Here is a 14268-nt window from a genome sequence, read left to right as displayed (position 1 = left end):
GGAGGGCATTTAGGGGCTACCAGGCATTCTGGGGAAGGCATTTGGGGGCATAAGGCCTGCAGGGGAGGGAAGTTTGGGGTTACTGGGCCAGCAGGGAAGGGCAGTTAGGGGCAATCGGGACGGCAGGGGAGCAATTAGGCATTGATTAGGCTGGCAGGGGAGTGGTTAGGGGTGATCAGGCTGGCAGGCAGAAGCGGTTAGGGGCAATCAGCCAGGCAGACACAGGAGCGGTTGGGAGCCAGCGGTCCTGGATTGTGACAGAGATGTCCAACTGTCCATTTATATAGGGCCTAAACAATCAGACATCCCTCGAGGGGTCCCAGATTGGATATGGTGCAAGCTGGGCTGAGGGACACACCCTCCCCCCCATGCACAAATTTTGTGTACTTGACCTCTAGTTATCCCTATAATAGTATGAAAATATTAATTACCAAAAACTGATTAATATAATTAGATGAATTCTGTTTGCATTTATAAGAAAACTTTGACTATCCGGTGCAATTATACTAGATACTTTTGTACATACACAGTAAAGATAGCTAGAATTCTTCAATACCTACATTTATAAATTAATAAATAATTTAAAGTAAACATTTGTTATGCCCTTTAGCAACAGAAGTGCTGAGTGGAATGCAAATTCAGCTTTCTAGCACTTTCAGTAAGTATATAAAAACTAATCAAACTTTGTAGATAAATAGCACAAAGCATGTCTAGAAAAGCACGACCGAGTTCTAACACTTCCTTAAAAAGTCATGGTAGTCTCAAAGATAAGCAAATAAATACAAAGTTGCAAACTGAATTAGACATACTTTTCCACAGAAATGGAACCAAAGGGATACATAGAGAGGGAGAGATAGAGAGAAAGAGGTGGAAAAGAGAGAAATTCATATTTATTTATTTGAGGGGATTAGCTCATGGTATTGTAGATGCTAGCAAATAGAAATTCTGTAGGACAGGATGGAAACTTGGGATTTCTATATTACAATACTGCAGAAGAATTTCTTCTTTTTGGGTAACAACAGTATTTGCTCTTAAGGTCTTTAATTGGTTAGATGAGGCCCACCCACCTAGGGTAATATGCTTTACTTAAAGTCAATTTATTATCTACACTTATAAAAGAAAAACATGCAAATTGACTATCCCTTGCTTTGCCCACCAGACAATCAGGAGTGAGTATACAAATTAACCCAACAAAGATGGCAGTTAATTTGCAAATGTGGGTACAGAGCAAAGACTGAAAACAGCGTAGAGGGAAGCCAAGTGCTGCAGAAGGGAGTGAAGCCGCAGAGAATGGAACATGGCAGCAGAGAAGGGAATGAAGCCCTACTCAGTAGGCTTCACTCCCTTCTCTGCTTCCTGTTGCTGCAGGAAGCCCCATTTTTGCAGGAATAGGCCTGAGGAAGCCTTATTCTTACAAGAATCTTCCTGCAAAGGGCCTCTAGTAAATGTTAATAAAATCTATAAAATACCTTCACAATATCTCTAATATTTAGACTAGTGTTTGACCAAACAAAAAAACAAAGACTAGCAAAGTTGAGACATAACATGAACCATCATATAAATCTAACAGGTTTTACTTATCAAGTTACAAGTTTACAAATTTCCGGGTAAAAGCTCAGTGAATGAGTATGATCTTACATTGCTATTAGCTATAAATTAGTACACACAGAATTTTTTAATCATATATTACAAAGCCTTAAACTGTGAATAATAATAACAACAGTAATATGCAGATTGACCATCACTCCAACACACAAGATGGCTGCTTCCATGTGGATACAAGATGGCCACCACAAGATGCCCAGCAGGGGGGGAGGGGCAGTTGGGAGGAACCAGGCCTGCAGTGGAGGGCTATTAGGGGCAAACAGGCTGGCAGGGGAGCAGTTAGGCATTAATCAGGTTGGCAGGGGAGTGGTTAGGGGGTGATCAGGCTGGCAGGCAGAAGTGGTTAAGGGCAATCAGGAAGGCAGGCAGGCAAGCAGTTTGGAGCCAGAAGTCTGGGATTGTGAGAGGGTTCTTAGATAGGAGAGGGTGCAGGCTGAGGGACACCCCCACCCATGCATGAATTTTGTGCACTGGGCCTCTTGTTTCCATATAATTAATTTCACTTCTAGAAATCTTTGTTGAAGAAATAATAAGGAACTCATTTTCCCTTGTTTAATGTATTAAATGCTTTAGACCTGAGCATCAAACCTTTTTGGGGAGGGGAGGAGAGGGAATGGAGGAAAGGGTGGTAATACATAGGCTAAAGTAGTCACTGCAGCATGGTGTACACTGGGGGGGAAAAATTAGGCATATAATAGGAATCCTATTATAAAACCACCAGTACTACAAATTTGAGAACTAAAAATAAGAGAGAAAAACACACACACAGGAAACTGAATTATTCCTATGTAACCATTCTGCTATTTCAAATTTCAACTGGCATCTCAAGAAATATGATTTGGGAGGGGGGGGGGAGTATGAGTTACCATTTCTACACTTTACATGGTTTTACTTACTAATGAAATCCCCTTTTAGCAGTTAAGTTTTTTAAATAGCACTTCATCATACTAAATTGTCTACAATCCTCTAAATACCCAATGGTAGTCTTGAATGTTCTTCACCAAATAATTCCAGTTGATGGTTATGGGACGTCTTTCTATTAATTTAGGATAATTTTAATTTTTTTCAATGTTTTCTTGTTTTCAGTGTATAATGTTACCTCCTTAGTTAAATTTATCTCTAGGCGAGTTATTCTTTAAGATGCTATTATAATTTGAATTGTTTTTTTTATTTCCTGCATTTCCAGGTGTATGGAAACTGATTTTTGTGTTAATTTTTTAACCTATAACTTCAATGAAATTATTTATTAGCCCTGCTGTTGGCTATATTTAACAAGGCATTATTTTTAAAATGACAAGTTAACACTAAATTCACAAGAAAAAATGATAACTCGTGCCCTGACGGGTGTTGCTCAATGGTTAGAATGTCAACCCAAGCACCAAAGGGTCACAGGTTTGATTTCCAGTCACTGGTATGTACTTGGGTTTCAGGTTCAATCCCCACCCTGGGTCAGGGTACTCAGGAGAAGCAACAATGTGTGTTTCTCACATGGATGTTTCTTCTCTCTGTCTGTCTGTCTGTCTGTCTGTCTCTCTCTCTCTCTCTCCCCTTCTACCCTTCCTTCTGCTCCTTCCTTTCTCTTTAAAAATCAATGGAAAAAATACTTTCAGGTGAGCATTAACAAAACAACAACAAAAGATGATTCAGAGCAATGAATCACAGATATTAGACAAAGTTCAGAAAATTGGGGACCTGGAGGGACAGCCATCTCCCCAACTCAATTTATAAAACAAACAACTGAGAAGGCCTTTGAGGAAAAAGACCAACAAAGTTCAAACTTGCAACAAATATGAAAGCAAAGTTTATGTTAGTCATACTCATTGCTAAAGATTCAATCATTTAAGGTGTCTCTGATCAAAGAATCAATAAAGCTGGGACTATATATGTTTTCGTTTGGACCAAATGGTTTGAGGGAAAAATATCATTTGGATTTCTTCAAAGCAGGTTTGGTAAATTAAGTTATTTTTAACTAGAAAAAGAGAAACACACAGATAGACAAGAATGAGGAGGAAAGCATGTAAAAACATTAAATATAAGAAAGAGGTCTCTGAAAAAACTGTGGGTTTGATTTGTCTTCGCTAAATGAAACTGATTGTAATCAAACAGATAAGAAGCTAAAAGAATCATTGCCCTGAATTGTGACTATTTACTATTTAAAATGACCATGGCTCCCAATTTTCCATAGGCAGAAAGCATGCTAAAAACTGGTATAATCACTAATACTACATTAAATATAGCCAACAAAGATACTAGAAAACTTAACACCTACAAGAGCATAAAATAAAATAGACTAGAGACCCTGCCCTAAACCCTAAAAAGAAAATCATGGCCCCCATTGCAAAGATTCTTATTTAATCTGTTCACTGAAATGTTAATAGCTATGCATCTCTGATTCTCAGTATTTGCTACTGAGAGTGATTAAATATAATACCTTACCTTTGTCTCACCACTCTATACTAGATTTGTTGTAGGCAAACAACATATATTTTGGTTTCTAGTTCTTCAGGTTAAAAAAAAAAAAAAACAACCTACATATCTGGACAAGATAATATGGAAACTGCAGCACATCATTCCTGGACTTTTCAGCTTGAGGCATTAGCTGGACAGAAATTTCATATTTTCACCCACAGGAATAAGATAAGCAAATTTGCCTGTGAGATGGGAGACTGAATATTTGGTGACCAAAAGAGCAGACTGTGGTATATTAGTGCTGTTTATCATATACTTCCTGCTCTCTTCCTTCCAGTGCATGGTAGGATGTCGCTACCTGGCCCCATTATGATTGTGAAATAAATTGGGAATAAAAGTATCACTTCCAGTGAAGAACATTGAATTACTGGTAGTAAATCTAGCTGTGCTTGTTTTCACTCTGCAACAATAACAGGTAATGTTTTACATAGGAAGGATACTATAAAGGCTATATCCTAGGGTTAGGACAACATAAGACCAAGCCCCAAGATAATCCTCAGTATGTGTGGCATGAATAGGGTATAAATCTCATTATCTGAAGCCAGAGAGTTTAGGGCATAACCTAATCTGTCCTGACTAATACATACCTTATGCTATTTTACAAATCTATGATCTTAATTTTTCTCTGAGTTTTCTGTTATATTATGAAGTTATATAAACTTCATTCCTGAGACAACCTAGCATTTCACCATCCAAAAGAATACAACTATTAGATCAAATTTATAAAATTCCCTGTGTATTTCCTTTTCCAAACCATTTATTAAAATGACAATGAATAATATTTAACAGAATTGACCTCTACTTTGGGGATGCAGTGGCATATTTATAAATCTCCATTTAAATTTTATACCTAATTCTGTTTTCCTAATTCTTAGTATATTTTCTTCCCATGATACAAAATAGGTCCTTTAAATAAAGTTTATTTTATTTTTTACCTACCAAGCCTATTCAGAAGTGTTGTTGAGAATTTCTTGCATTATTATATTATGATACATCCATTAATTCTTAATTGATTAATATAAATCAGCTAATACAGTCTTTAATGCCCTCTAAGACATTACATCAAGGAAAGAAAAAAAGTTAATGGAAAAATTCAAAATATCAATAGGAAAAAATTTCTTTATGCAATGAAAGGTAACTCAAGCATAAATACTCTTTTAAAAATGCCCATATTTATAAATCTTATACTACTAAAAATCATTACATATGCCATAACACATTTATAATCAGCTATTTGCTTATGTTATTTTATAAATAATAGTATGACCCAGAAAGTAACATAAGAATTGTCATTAATTTGAGGAAGTCCCATATATTTTAGTCCTTTAGCCCTATTTTTAGTCCCTCATAAAATTCCCTAACTTTAATACTGAGTTTACATAAGCATATTCTTTTGCTCCAAAATACACCATCGAAAGTAGATGGATCAAAACTGAATAGTTATAAAGCTCTCAGAGAGGAGAGGTAGAAGAAACGTATAAATATATAATGGACGTGCAATTTTATTACCTGAGTATTCAACAACTCCTCACACTTGTGTGCTTGTTTCTCGATTGCAGAAATGTACTGTTTTTCAACAGCTTCTACTTGTTGCTTAACTGAAGACTGTAGCAGTGCCTAAAAATAAACAAAAAAAGTAATTTGGATCACAGACAAAACTTGGAGTCTACTGTTGGCATGAGAATTTTTTTGACAGTTGCATATATCTGAAATATGATCCACTTCTGCATTAGAAAATACACATTTGTGAATATTGAAGCACAATCATATATAACACTACTTTAAGCTTTTGGGTTTAAGTTTTCCTATTACCAAGACTACAGTTTTTTGGCCAGATGTTCCTTCCACACACCTCTCCTTAAAAAGGCCAAGTTCTAGAAGATGATAAAGAGAGTGAGTAGTTCTGCTAAATATAAATTCAGTTTAGTGAAGACCACACAGGATGAGGAGCGTATGAAAGCTGCTGAAAAAAGAAGGAAAAAAAGAAACCCCAGGCATATTTCACTGGCTGACAAAACTCTACATCCTCTCAGCACACTGTACCATCCCATGGGCCAAGCATGATCTTCAAGACCACAAGTCAAGTAAAAGCAGATGGAAAGTCTGAACAATTTCAAACATAAAACAACTGCCCCCCCAGGAAGTTTACATCCCTAATGTGAAAAGATATAAGTCAACGCGTGGAAGTCAGTCAGAATGACAGGACAGTTTTCATAAGAAGTAATAAAACCTGGGAAACTGGTTAACTGAAGTGGGTAGTGTAAATGCTGGAACCTCAATCAAAGACCTTAACGCTGTTCTAAGGAAAGCAAAATCAGCATTTGAAGATGTTCCACCCACTCACTTCCTTATTGGAGATGCTTAGAATATTATCATCTTTTTTCCCTTCCATTTTTTTAGAGCATTATATTTTATACTTAACATGTTTCCTATATTATCTTACATGCTATTTATAAACCCCAAATCATTTTAAAATATGCATTCAACCATATACGTAAGAACTCTTAAACAAATATTCTATTTTTGAAGGTCTATCTGGATAATAAACTACTCATAATCAAAATAGTAAGTTGAAACAGACACATGTCTTATAGAAAACAGACGTTTGGCACATTTGCCAAAAAAATAAGCCAAATATCTTAAATAATCTCTGTTATGAAAATAGATTTACGTGGTTGGAAACAACATGCATTAAGAAGCTAAATAAATATGCATGTATTTAAATAACATTAAGATAAAATACTTTTTGAACCTCTGGATAAGCCTCAAATGTTCAGATAATTAACTTCCTCTTGCAAATGTTAGACTGTCTGATGATGCTACCACTGGTATAATTCAATAGTCACCACTCTGAAGCTGCAGAATTAGTAGTAAATTTAGTAAAGGAAATAGAGCTCTGACTGAGGTTTAATCAAAATACAGAAAACTGCTGCCCTAGCCAGTTTGGCACAGTTGGATGGTCCTGGGGGATCCATTCCGGTCAAGGGCACATACCTTGATTGCAAGCTAAATCCCTGGGCCTTGGTTGGGTTGGTTGTTGGAGACAACCAATTGATATGTCTCTCTTACATCAATGTTTCTCTCTCGATTTCTACCTCTCCCTGCCACTCTCTCTCTAAAAATCATTTGGGGGCAAAATATATCCTGAGTGAGGATTAACAACTATATATATCCTAGAAGCCCAATGCATGAAATTTAGGCAAGAGTAGGCCTTCCTTTCCCCAGCTGCCAACACTGGCTTCCCTCTGGCACCCAGGACCTGGGCTCCCTCACAGTCCTGGCTTTGTCCAAAAGGACATCTGGTCCAATTAATATATATATATATATATATATATGTGTGTGTGTGTGTGTGTGTGTATATATATATATATATATATATATATATATATATACTGCTTTACCCTTTCAGTATATGCCCTCTAAAGATTCCATAATAATTAATTTATTTAAAGCACCAAAATGTAACCTCTTAAGCTGTGACTAAGAAATGCAAAGCTCTAATTTACCTAAGGTAAAATATAATAGACTATCTGTTGGACTTCAGAATATTTAAAAATAGTATAGAGGCAATTTCCTTCAGTATGGTCACTGCATCTTTTATAGAGAGAAAAATGCCAATCTTTTTGTGGACTTGGGATATGAGAATTGTTTTAGCTTAATGGTAAGAACTTCCCTACTTGATATGGTTCCAAATACTACCACAGTTTAAATACACAACTGTAATTTTTAGTAGATTATATGTTTTGGAGATACAGGTAAGTTCATGAAATAAAATATTTTCTCACTGTATTTAAGAAACAAAATTGAGCCGAGACCGGTTTGGCTCAATGGATAGAGCGTCGGCTTGGGGACTGAAAGGTCCCGGGTTCGATTCCGGTCAAGGGCATGTACCTTGGTTGCAGGCATTTCTCCAGTAGGGGGTGTGCAAGAGGCAGCTGGTCGATGACTCTCTCATTGATATTTCTAGCTCTCTATCTCTCTCCCTTCCTCTCTGTATAAAATCAATAAAATATATTTAAAAAGAAAAAAGAAAAAAAAAAGAAACAAAATTGAATAGTATATTTTTTCCCCTCTAGTGATTGATGTATACACCATATATTCATTTTCTTCCAAACTTAAAAGAGGCAAGCTATGGGAACCCCTTTCACATCCCGCATGGTTCAAGGTTCTGGTTCAGGGTTTGGTTTCTGGAGAAGGGTCTCACGCAAATTAAAGAGAGACTAGAAGAAATTTAATTTGGCAATATGGGGAGCCAGGGGGAGCCCACCTCTAGTGGGAGAACTGCCACTAGGTTCCAGCCTTGCCAACCCTTTTATAGAGACTATGGGATACACCCATTACCCTTAAGCAGGTTTGGGATACATCCATAGCCCTTAGGCAAGTATTGAGCAGATTATCATTCAGTAAGGATTTAATGATTACAAGATGGGGAAGTTGCCTGTTACCTTTGTCTCAATTACACAGGCAGTAATTGGCTCTGACCTTTCAGAGCTTCAAGGTTGACCATCCTTTTACATCTTTCTATTAGAGAGATAATGTTTGGTTTCTGGCAGCAAGCACTATTGGATAACAAGTCAAGTAAGAGCCAAAACTGTGGTTTATGGACCATGGAGAAAAGCTATGCACAAGTAACCAGCCTTTCCTATAGTTCAAACCTCTTGTCTTAGTCCATTATTTAAATCCACCCATATGCAAAAGAGACATAAAGGTAAGTCCTAGGAAAATGAATATTAAAAAAAAAATTCTTTTCTTACTGAATTATTTCTATAGTTAAAGAGAAACAATCTCTAAATAACACATACCATAGGTATATGCAAAGTGTGTATCAGAGAAAGAAAATATGTCCAAAGCCTGTTTTATAAAGCTCATGCTACACACTGAGAACGTTAAACAGATAAGAGTAGCTTGACTAAGAGTGGAGGCATATAGTAGTATTATAGTAATGCAAGAAGGAACAAAGGGGCAGGTATCAGTTATTAAAAAAGCTTATGTGCCACAACAAGGTCACTTAAAAACATGTCCTATATTACTAAATAGTGGGATTATTAGTGCAATACTCTAAAAACTGTCCTCACAACTAGAATATTAACCATTTTGGAAATACATGTACACATCAACTAGCTAGCTGCTTTTATGGCTTGAGATATCCTATATGATAAAAGGCTAATATGCAAATTGACTGAATGACAGTACAACTGGAACAACCAAACAACTGGTCACTATGATGTGCGCTGACCACCAGGAGCATGTGAGGAACATGGTGGGTGTTGGCCACAGTGGGATGGTGGAGCAGGTGAGCAGGAGTGCCAGACCAAGACGGGGCACCAGTCCCTGTCATGGGGGCAAGCCTCTGGTGGTTACTGAAAATTCCTTGCTCCTGCATGTCACCGTCCCACCCAGCACTTACACCCACTGTTGGCCCAGCCCTGCTCATACCCAGCACTAGAGCCACCACTCATACACGCTGCTGACACCAGGTGCTGGCCCTGATCACTCAGCACCATCACAGGGTATGAGCGATAGCTGCTGACCCGATTGCCCCTGAGAGCTTCTCCACCTTCCCCTGCTCCTGAGAGGCTATCGGGGCAGCAGCCACACCTCGCACTCACTTTGGGGCCAGCCCCACTCACATCTGCTGCTGACACCAGCCCCAATCACTCCACACCGTCAGTGGGTGTGAGTGGGGCTGGTGCCTTCAGCATGTGGGAGCAGCAGCAGTGAGAGCAGAGCTGCCAGCAGAGAGGGAACCAGGGGCCAAGGCAGTAAGGGCCAGGCAGGGGCACAGAGGATGGGTTGAGACCCACCCCTGTGCCCAATACAGCTTTGAGGCCCACAGTTCCTTTCAAGGTGTCCAAATTAGTGCATTGGGCCCCTAGTTATATAATTGAATATTTATTTTCCAATGTAATAAACCATAATAATCACTTTAAAATTTATCATATATTGTAAATATAAATGTTAACCTTAACATTTTGTAGCAATTTACTTATTTTTTATCTGTAATTTCTCTACAGATATCAAACACATAAGAAAGCTTTCCCGTGGGCTTATACAAGAATATAGAAAGATATATCAAATAATTATTTCCTTTATATGGTATTTTAAAACTATTTTAAATATACATAAAGCATTAAAATTCACAATGTACAGAACGAGTAAAACAAAGATGTATTCAAACTTTGTATAATGGAAAAAAAAATGTTACCAAAGGCAGGAAATGTTTTATTAATTTTCAACATATTTAGATTTTAGCCAGAGTTCTTTCAGACTTTTCTGTATCATACCAGAAAATTTAATTTACTAAGGAAACTGAGGAAAGCTATTTAGCATACTTCTTTAACAATAATTTTAAAGGTGTGAACAAGATTGTAGGTTCCTTAAGTATAGAAACTATATATTACTCATCTTTATCACACACAATTTATTGTAGAGTTCCTTGAACATAGTTGTATTAGATGACACAATCGCTATTTAGTAATTAATGATTCCTTTAATAAGATTAGTATTGTTTAAAAATCAAAATATGAATGGTACCAATATTCATTGAAAAGTTCACTAAGCTTCAAATTATAACTGCCAAGTTCAGTTACCAAATTTGTTGCTGAGTATATTTAATCCCTACCAAGGATTTCAACATTTTATGTTGTTATTTTAGACTAGAAATGTCCACTCTTTCTACTCTACAGGATAAATTTTGAGTAAATAGAGTGTATGAAGGACTACAAACTCTTTGGAAGGGAAAATATGTCATAAGTTCTACAATTATTAGATTCATAGAAAACAGATATTAGGTCAACCACCACCCAAAACCAATACATGCTGGAACTTAAATGAGAAGTGGAGCCACAGCAACCCAAACTATACACCGATGTCCTAACAAATAGTTTTTTTCTTGACCTTGAGAGTACCATGCTAAGGGAAGTCTGTCAGGTGGAAAATAATAAGTACCATATTATTTTATTCATATGTGGGATATAAAAGAGAAAGTAACAAATGAACAAATTAAAATCATAGACACAGATAATAGTATGGTGGTTATGATGAAGAGGGTAAAGGGGGTCCAATATATGGTGATGGAAAGAGACTAGACTTTGGGTGGTGAGCACATAATGCAACATGTAGGTGATGTATTATAGAATTGTATACCTAAAACCTATATAATTTTATTACCCAATGTCACCCCAATTAATTCAATTAAAAACTAAATAAAAGTATAGTGTAAAAGGACTAGAAAGTATAATTCTCTAAGGCAGTTATTTTCAAATGATGTTCCACAAAAATCATGCTATATCTCTTTTGTCTGCTTGTCTACTGATGGGCACCTGGGCTGTTTCCAGATGTTGGCCATTGTAAATAACACTATTATAAACATAGGGGTGCATATATTCTTTCTGATTGATGTTTTAGGATTTTTAGGCTATATTCCCAAAAATGGGATTGCTGGGTCAAAAGGCAGTTCGTTGTGAACATAGGGAATGCATATATTCTTTCTAATTGGTGTTTCAGGATTCTTAGGATATATTTCCAGAAGTGGGATACTAGGTCAAAGGGCAGTTCCAATTTTAATTTTTTGCAGAAAGTCCATACTGGTTTCCAGTGGCTCTACCAGTCTGCATTCCCACCAGCAGTTCACTAAGGTTCCCTTTTTTCCACAGTCTCACCATACTTGTTTTTTGATTTACTGATGGTAGTCATTCTGGCAAGTGTGAGGTGACACCTCACAATGGAATACTATGTGGCTATAAAAAGGAAGGTACACTTACCCTTTGTGACAGCATGGATGGAACTGGAAATTGGTGTTATTATTTTTTTATATGTTTTTATTGATTTTAGAGAAAGAGGAAGAGAGAGGGAGAGATAGAAATATCAATGAGAGAGAAATATCATAAATTAGCTGCCTCTTACACACCCCCTACTAGGGATTGAGCCCAATAACCCAGGCATGTGCCCTGACTGGGAATGGAACCAGCGACCTCTTGGTTCCATGGGCCAAGGCTCAACCACTGAACCACACTGGCCAGGCTAGACCTAGAAATTACTGTTTTTTAAAATATATTGAATTTTACAGAGCGGAAGGGAAAGTTAGAAACATGGATGAGAAAGAAGCATTGATGAGCTGTCTCCAGCACACCCCCCACTGGGGAAGTGCCCACAACCAAAGTACATACCCTTGACCAGAATCAAACCTGGGACCCTTGAGCCAACAGACTGATGCTCTATCCACTGAGCCAAACCAGTTAGGGCTGGACCTGGGAATCATATGTAAGCAAAAAAAAAAAAAAAAAAAAAAAAAAATACCACATGATCTCCCTTATATGTGGAGTCTAATGAACAAAATAAACTAATGAACAAAACAGGACCAGAGGCATGGATACATGGAACAAACAGATCTCAGAGGGGAGGAGGGAGGGAGGACTGGAAGAAATTAGCCAAGAACTCATATGCATATATGCACAGCCCATGGACACAGATAAGAATGTGGTAAAGGTGGCGGGACTGAGTGGAGGAGGAGAAAGGGGGAAATGGTGGACATCTGTAATAGTGTCAACAATAAAAATAAAAAACCACCAATACCTGAGTACTTATTCAGGGGTACTGGCCTATTTTCCCTTATATTGGAAAAAAAAAAAATACAACAGCCAATACAACAGCAGCTGCCTAGTAAATCAAAATTTCAACTAATGATAGGCAAAAATTCTATTTTTTGGTGCGACACAGAATTACAGTAATTAGTTTATATGTGCCATGAGATGAAAAACGTTAAAAATTGTTGCTCTAGGGAAAGATTTCAATCCGGAGTTAAGGCTTTCATTCACTCAAAACTGTTGCCAAAGTCAAGTTCAAGTTCCTGGCCACCTGTTACCCAGGCTGGCAAAAATTAGGCAACATTCAGACCCTGTAAATTCAACCCTTAGGGAGAATGAAGGTACGTGTTTCTCTAGACCAAATTTCAAATATCTGAGGAGGAACAGTAATGGATTTGGCCATATTTCTTTTTAGAAAACAAAAAAAGAAATTATGACCAAAAATTATGGAAAAATGAATTCAAAAAAGATTTCTCCCTTCCTTTTTCCTTAATTGAAAAAAGAAAAAGTAACAAGGTCGTGTTGAGGCTGCTGAAAAGTGACCCTGTTACAGATTTCAAGCATCTGGATTTGCAGTGACCCCCAGGCTTTTCTATGTATTGGAGTTATACTATACAAGTCAAAAAAGAAAAAATGTTTAATTATGGGTGTAGATCTAAACATGGAAATCCAATATAGTCTAGCCATGCTATAAAGTGTTTTGGAGACTCTGAAAGCCAAAGAAAATCCTCAGAACTGAGGGAATCATTCCTGTTGGCCTTGTTGTTAAGGGATTCTAGTAACATAAGAGTTGTTACCTCAAACACCACAAAAGTCTCCCAGTGAAAATTTCTTTTGTGCCATGGACAACACATTAAAATTAAGAAGTTTCTAAAATTAAGTACAGCACAGAGCCTCTGCATGTCTGCCTTCCAGATACTTTAAACTTCTGAAAAGCTGCCATATGGATGTGCCTTTCCCTCAGATGCCACAATATTGTTCCTTGTGACTTAAGAGTGGCAGTTTCATTGAGAGAGAGGGAGAGCGCAAGCGCTCTAAAATAATCTTTACACTTTCATAGGGTTAATGAAACACCTGGTTTTTAAACACTAAAGACCCTTGCATCTCATTTTCAGAAATATCAGAGACCATGGAAAAAGAGAAGCCCATCAGGATGTCAGAAATATTTGGCCTGCATACACATGCATTAACATTCCAAGGAGGCAGTATAATTTATTGAAAAGAGCCCTGAATCAAGCTTTGAGAGACCTGGCTATTACTTAAAACTCCTCCTCTGTTTATACGTGTTTGATCAAGGCATTGCTTCTCTATGTCTCACATTCCTTATCTAGTCAATGAGAATAAAAATGTTTCTTCATTGCCAATGATGAAGGAATAAAGGACTTCTATGAAATTACAAATCATTTAAAATGAAACTCATGCTGATTTTTTTAGTTAAAATCCTCACTTTTTTATGACAAATGAAACTCATCTAAGTTAGGATTAACATCTTTTAAATTACTAGATTTAAGACCACTAAAGTGAAGAATTTTCCTCCAAATTAATCAAGATCCATTAGTCAAATAGGGATCAAAAAGATTAGAATGAAATGTTTTTCATACTGAAAAGC

The 14268-nt window shown here is 37.0% G+C and overlaps 1 protein-coding gene across 4 annotated transcripts in view; it reads right to left on the bottom strand.

Annotated features, from left to right (window-relative positions):
* The window catches only part of CCDC91 (coiled-coil domain containing 91), a 254814-nt gene that overhangs the window by 95145 nt on the left and 145401 nt on the right, over nt 1-14268 (bottom strand). For all 4 annotated transcript variants that reach the window (XM_045587880.1, XM_036456857.2, XM_045587881.1 and 1 more), the window contains one exon: nt 5584-5691. In XM_045587880.1, coding sequence (XP_045443836.1) covers nt 5584-5691 — 108 coding nt within the window. The remainder of the gene's footprint in view (nt 1-5583; nt 5692-14268) is intronic.

Source organism: Pipistrellus kuhlii, unplaced genomic scaffold, assembly GCF_014108245.1.
Source record: "Pipistrellus kuhlii isolate mPipKuh1 unplaced genomic scaffold, mPipKuh1.p scaffold_m20_p_3, whole genome shotgun sequence".
Classification (NCBI taxonomy): Eukaryota; Metazoa; Chordata; class Mammalia; order Chiroptera; family Vespertilionidae; genus Pipistrellus; species Pipistrellus kuhlii.
This window is presented reverse-complemented; position numbering and strand designations above follow the sequence as displayed.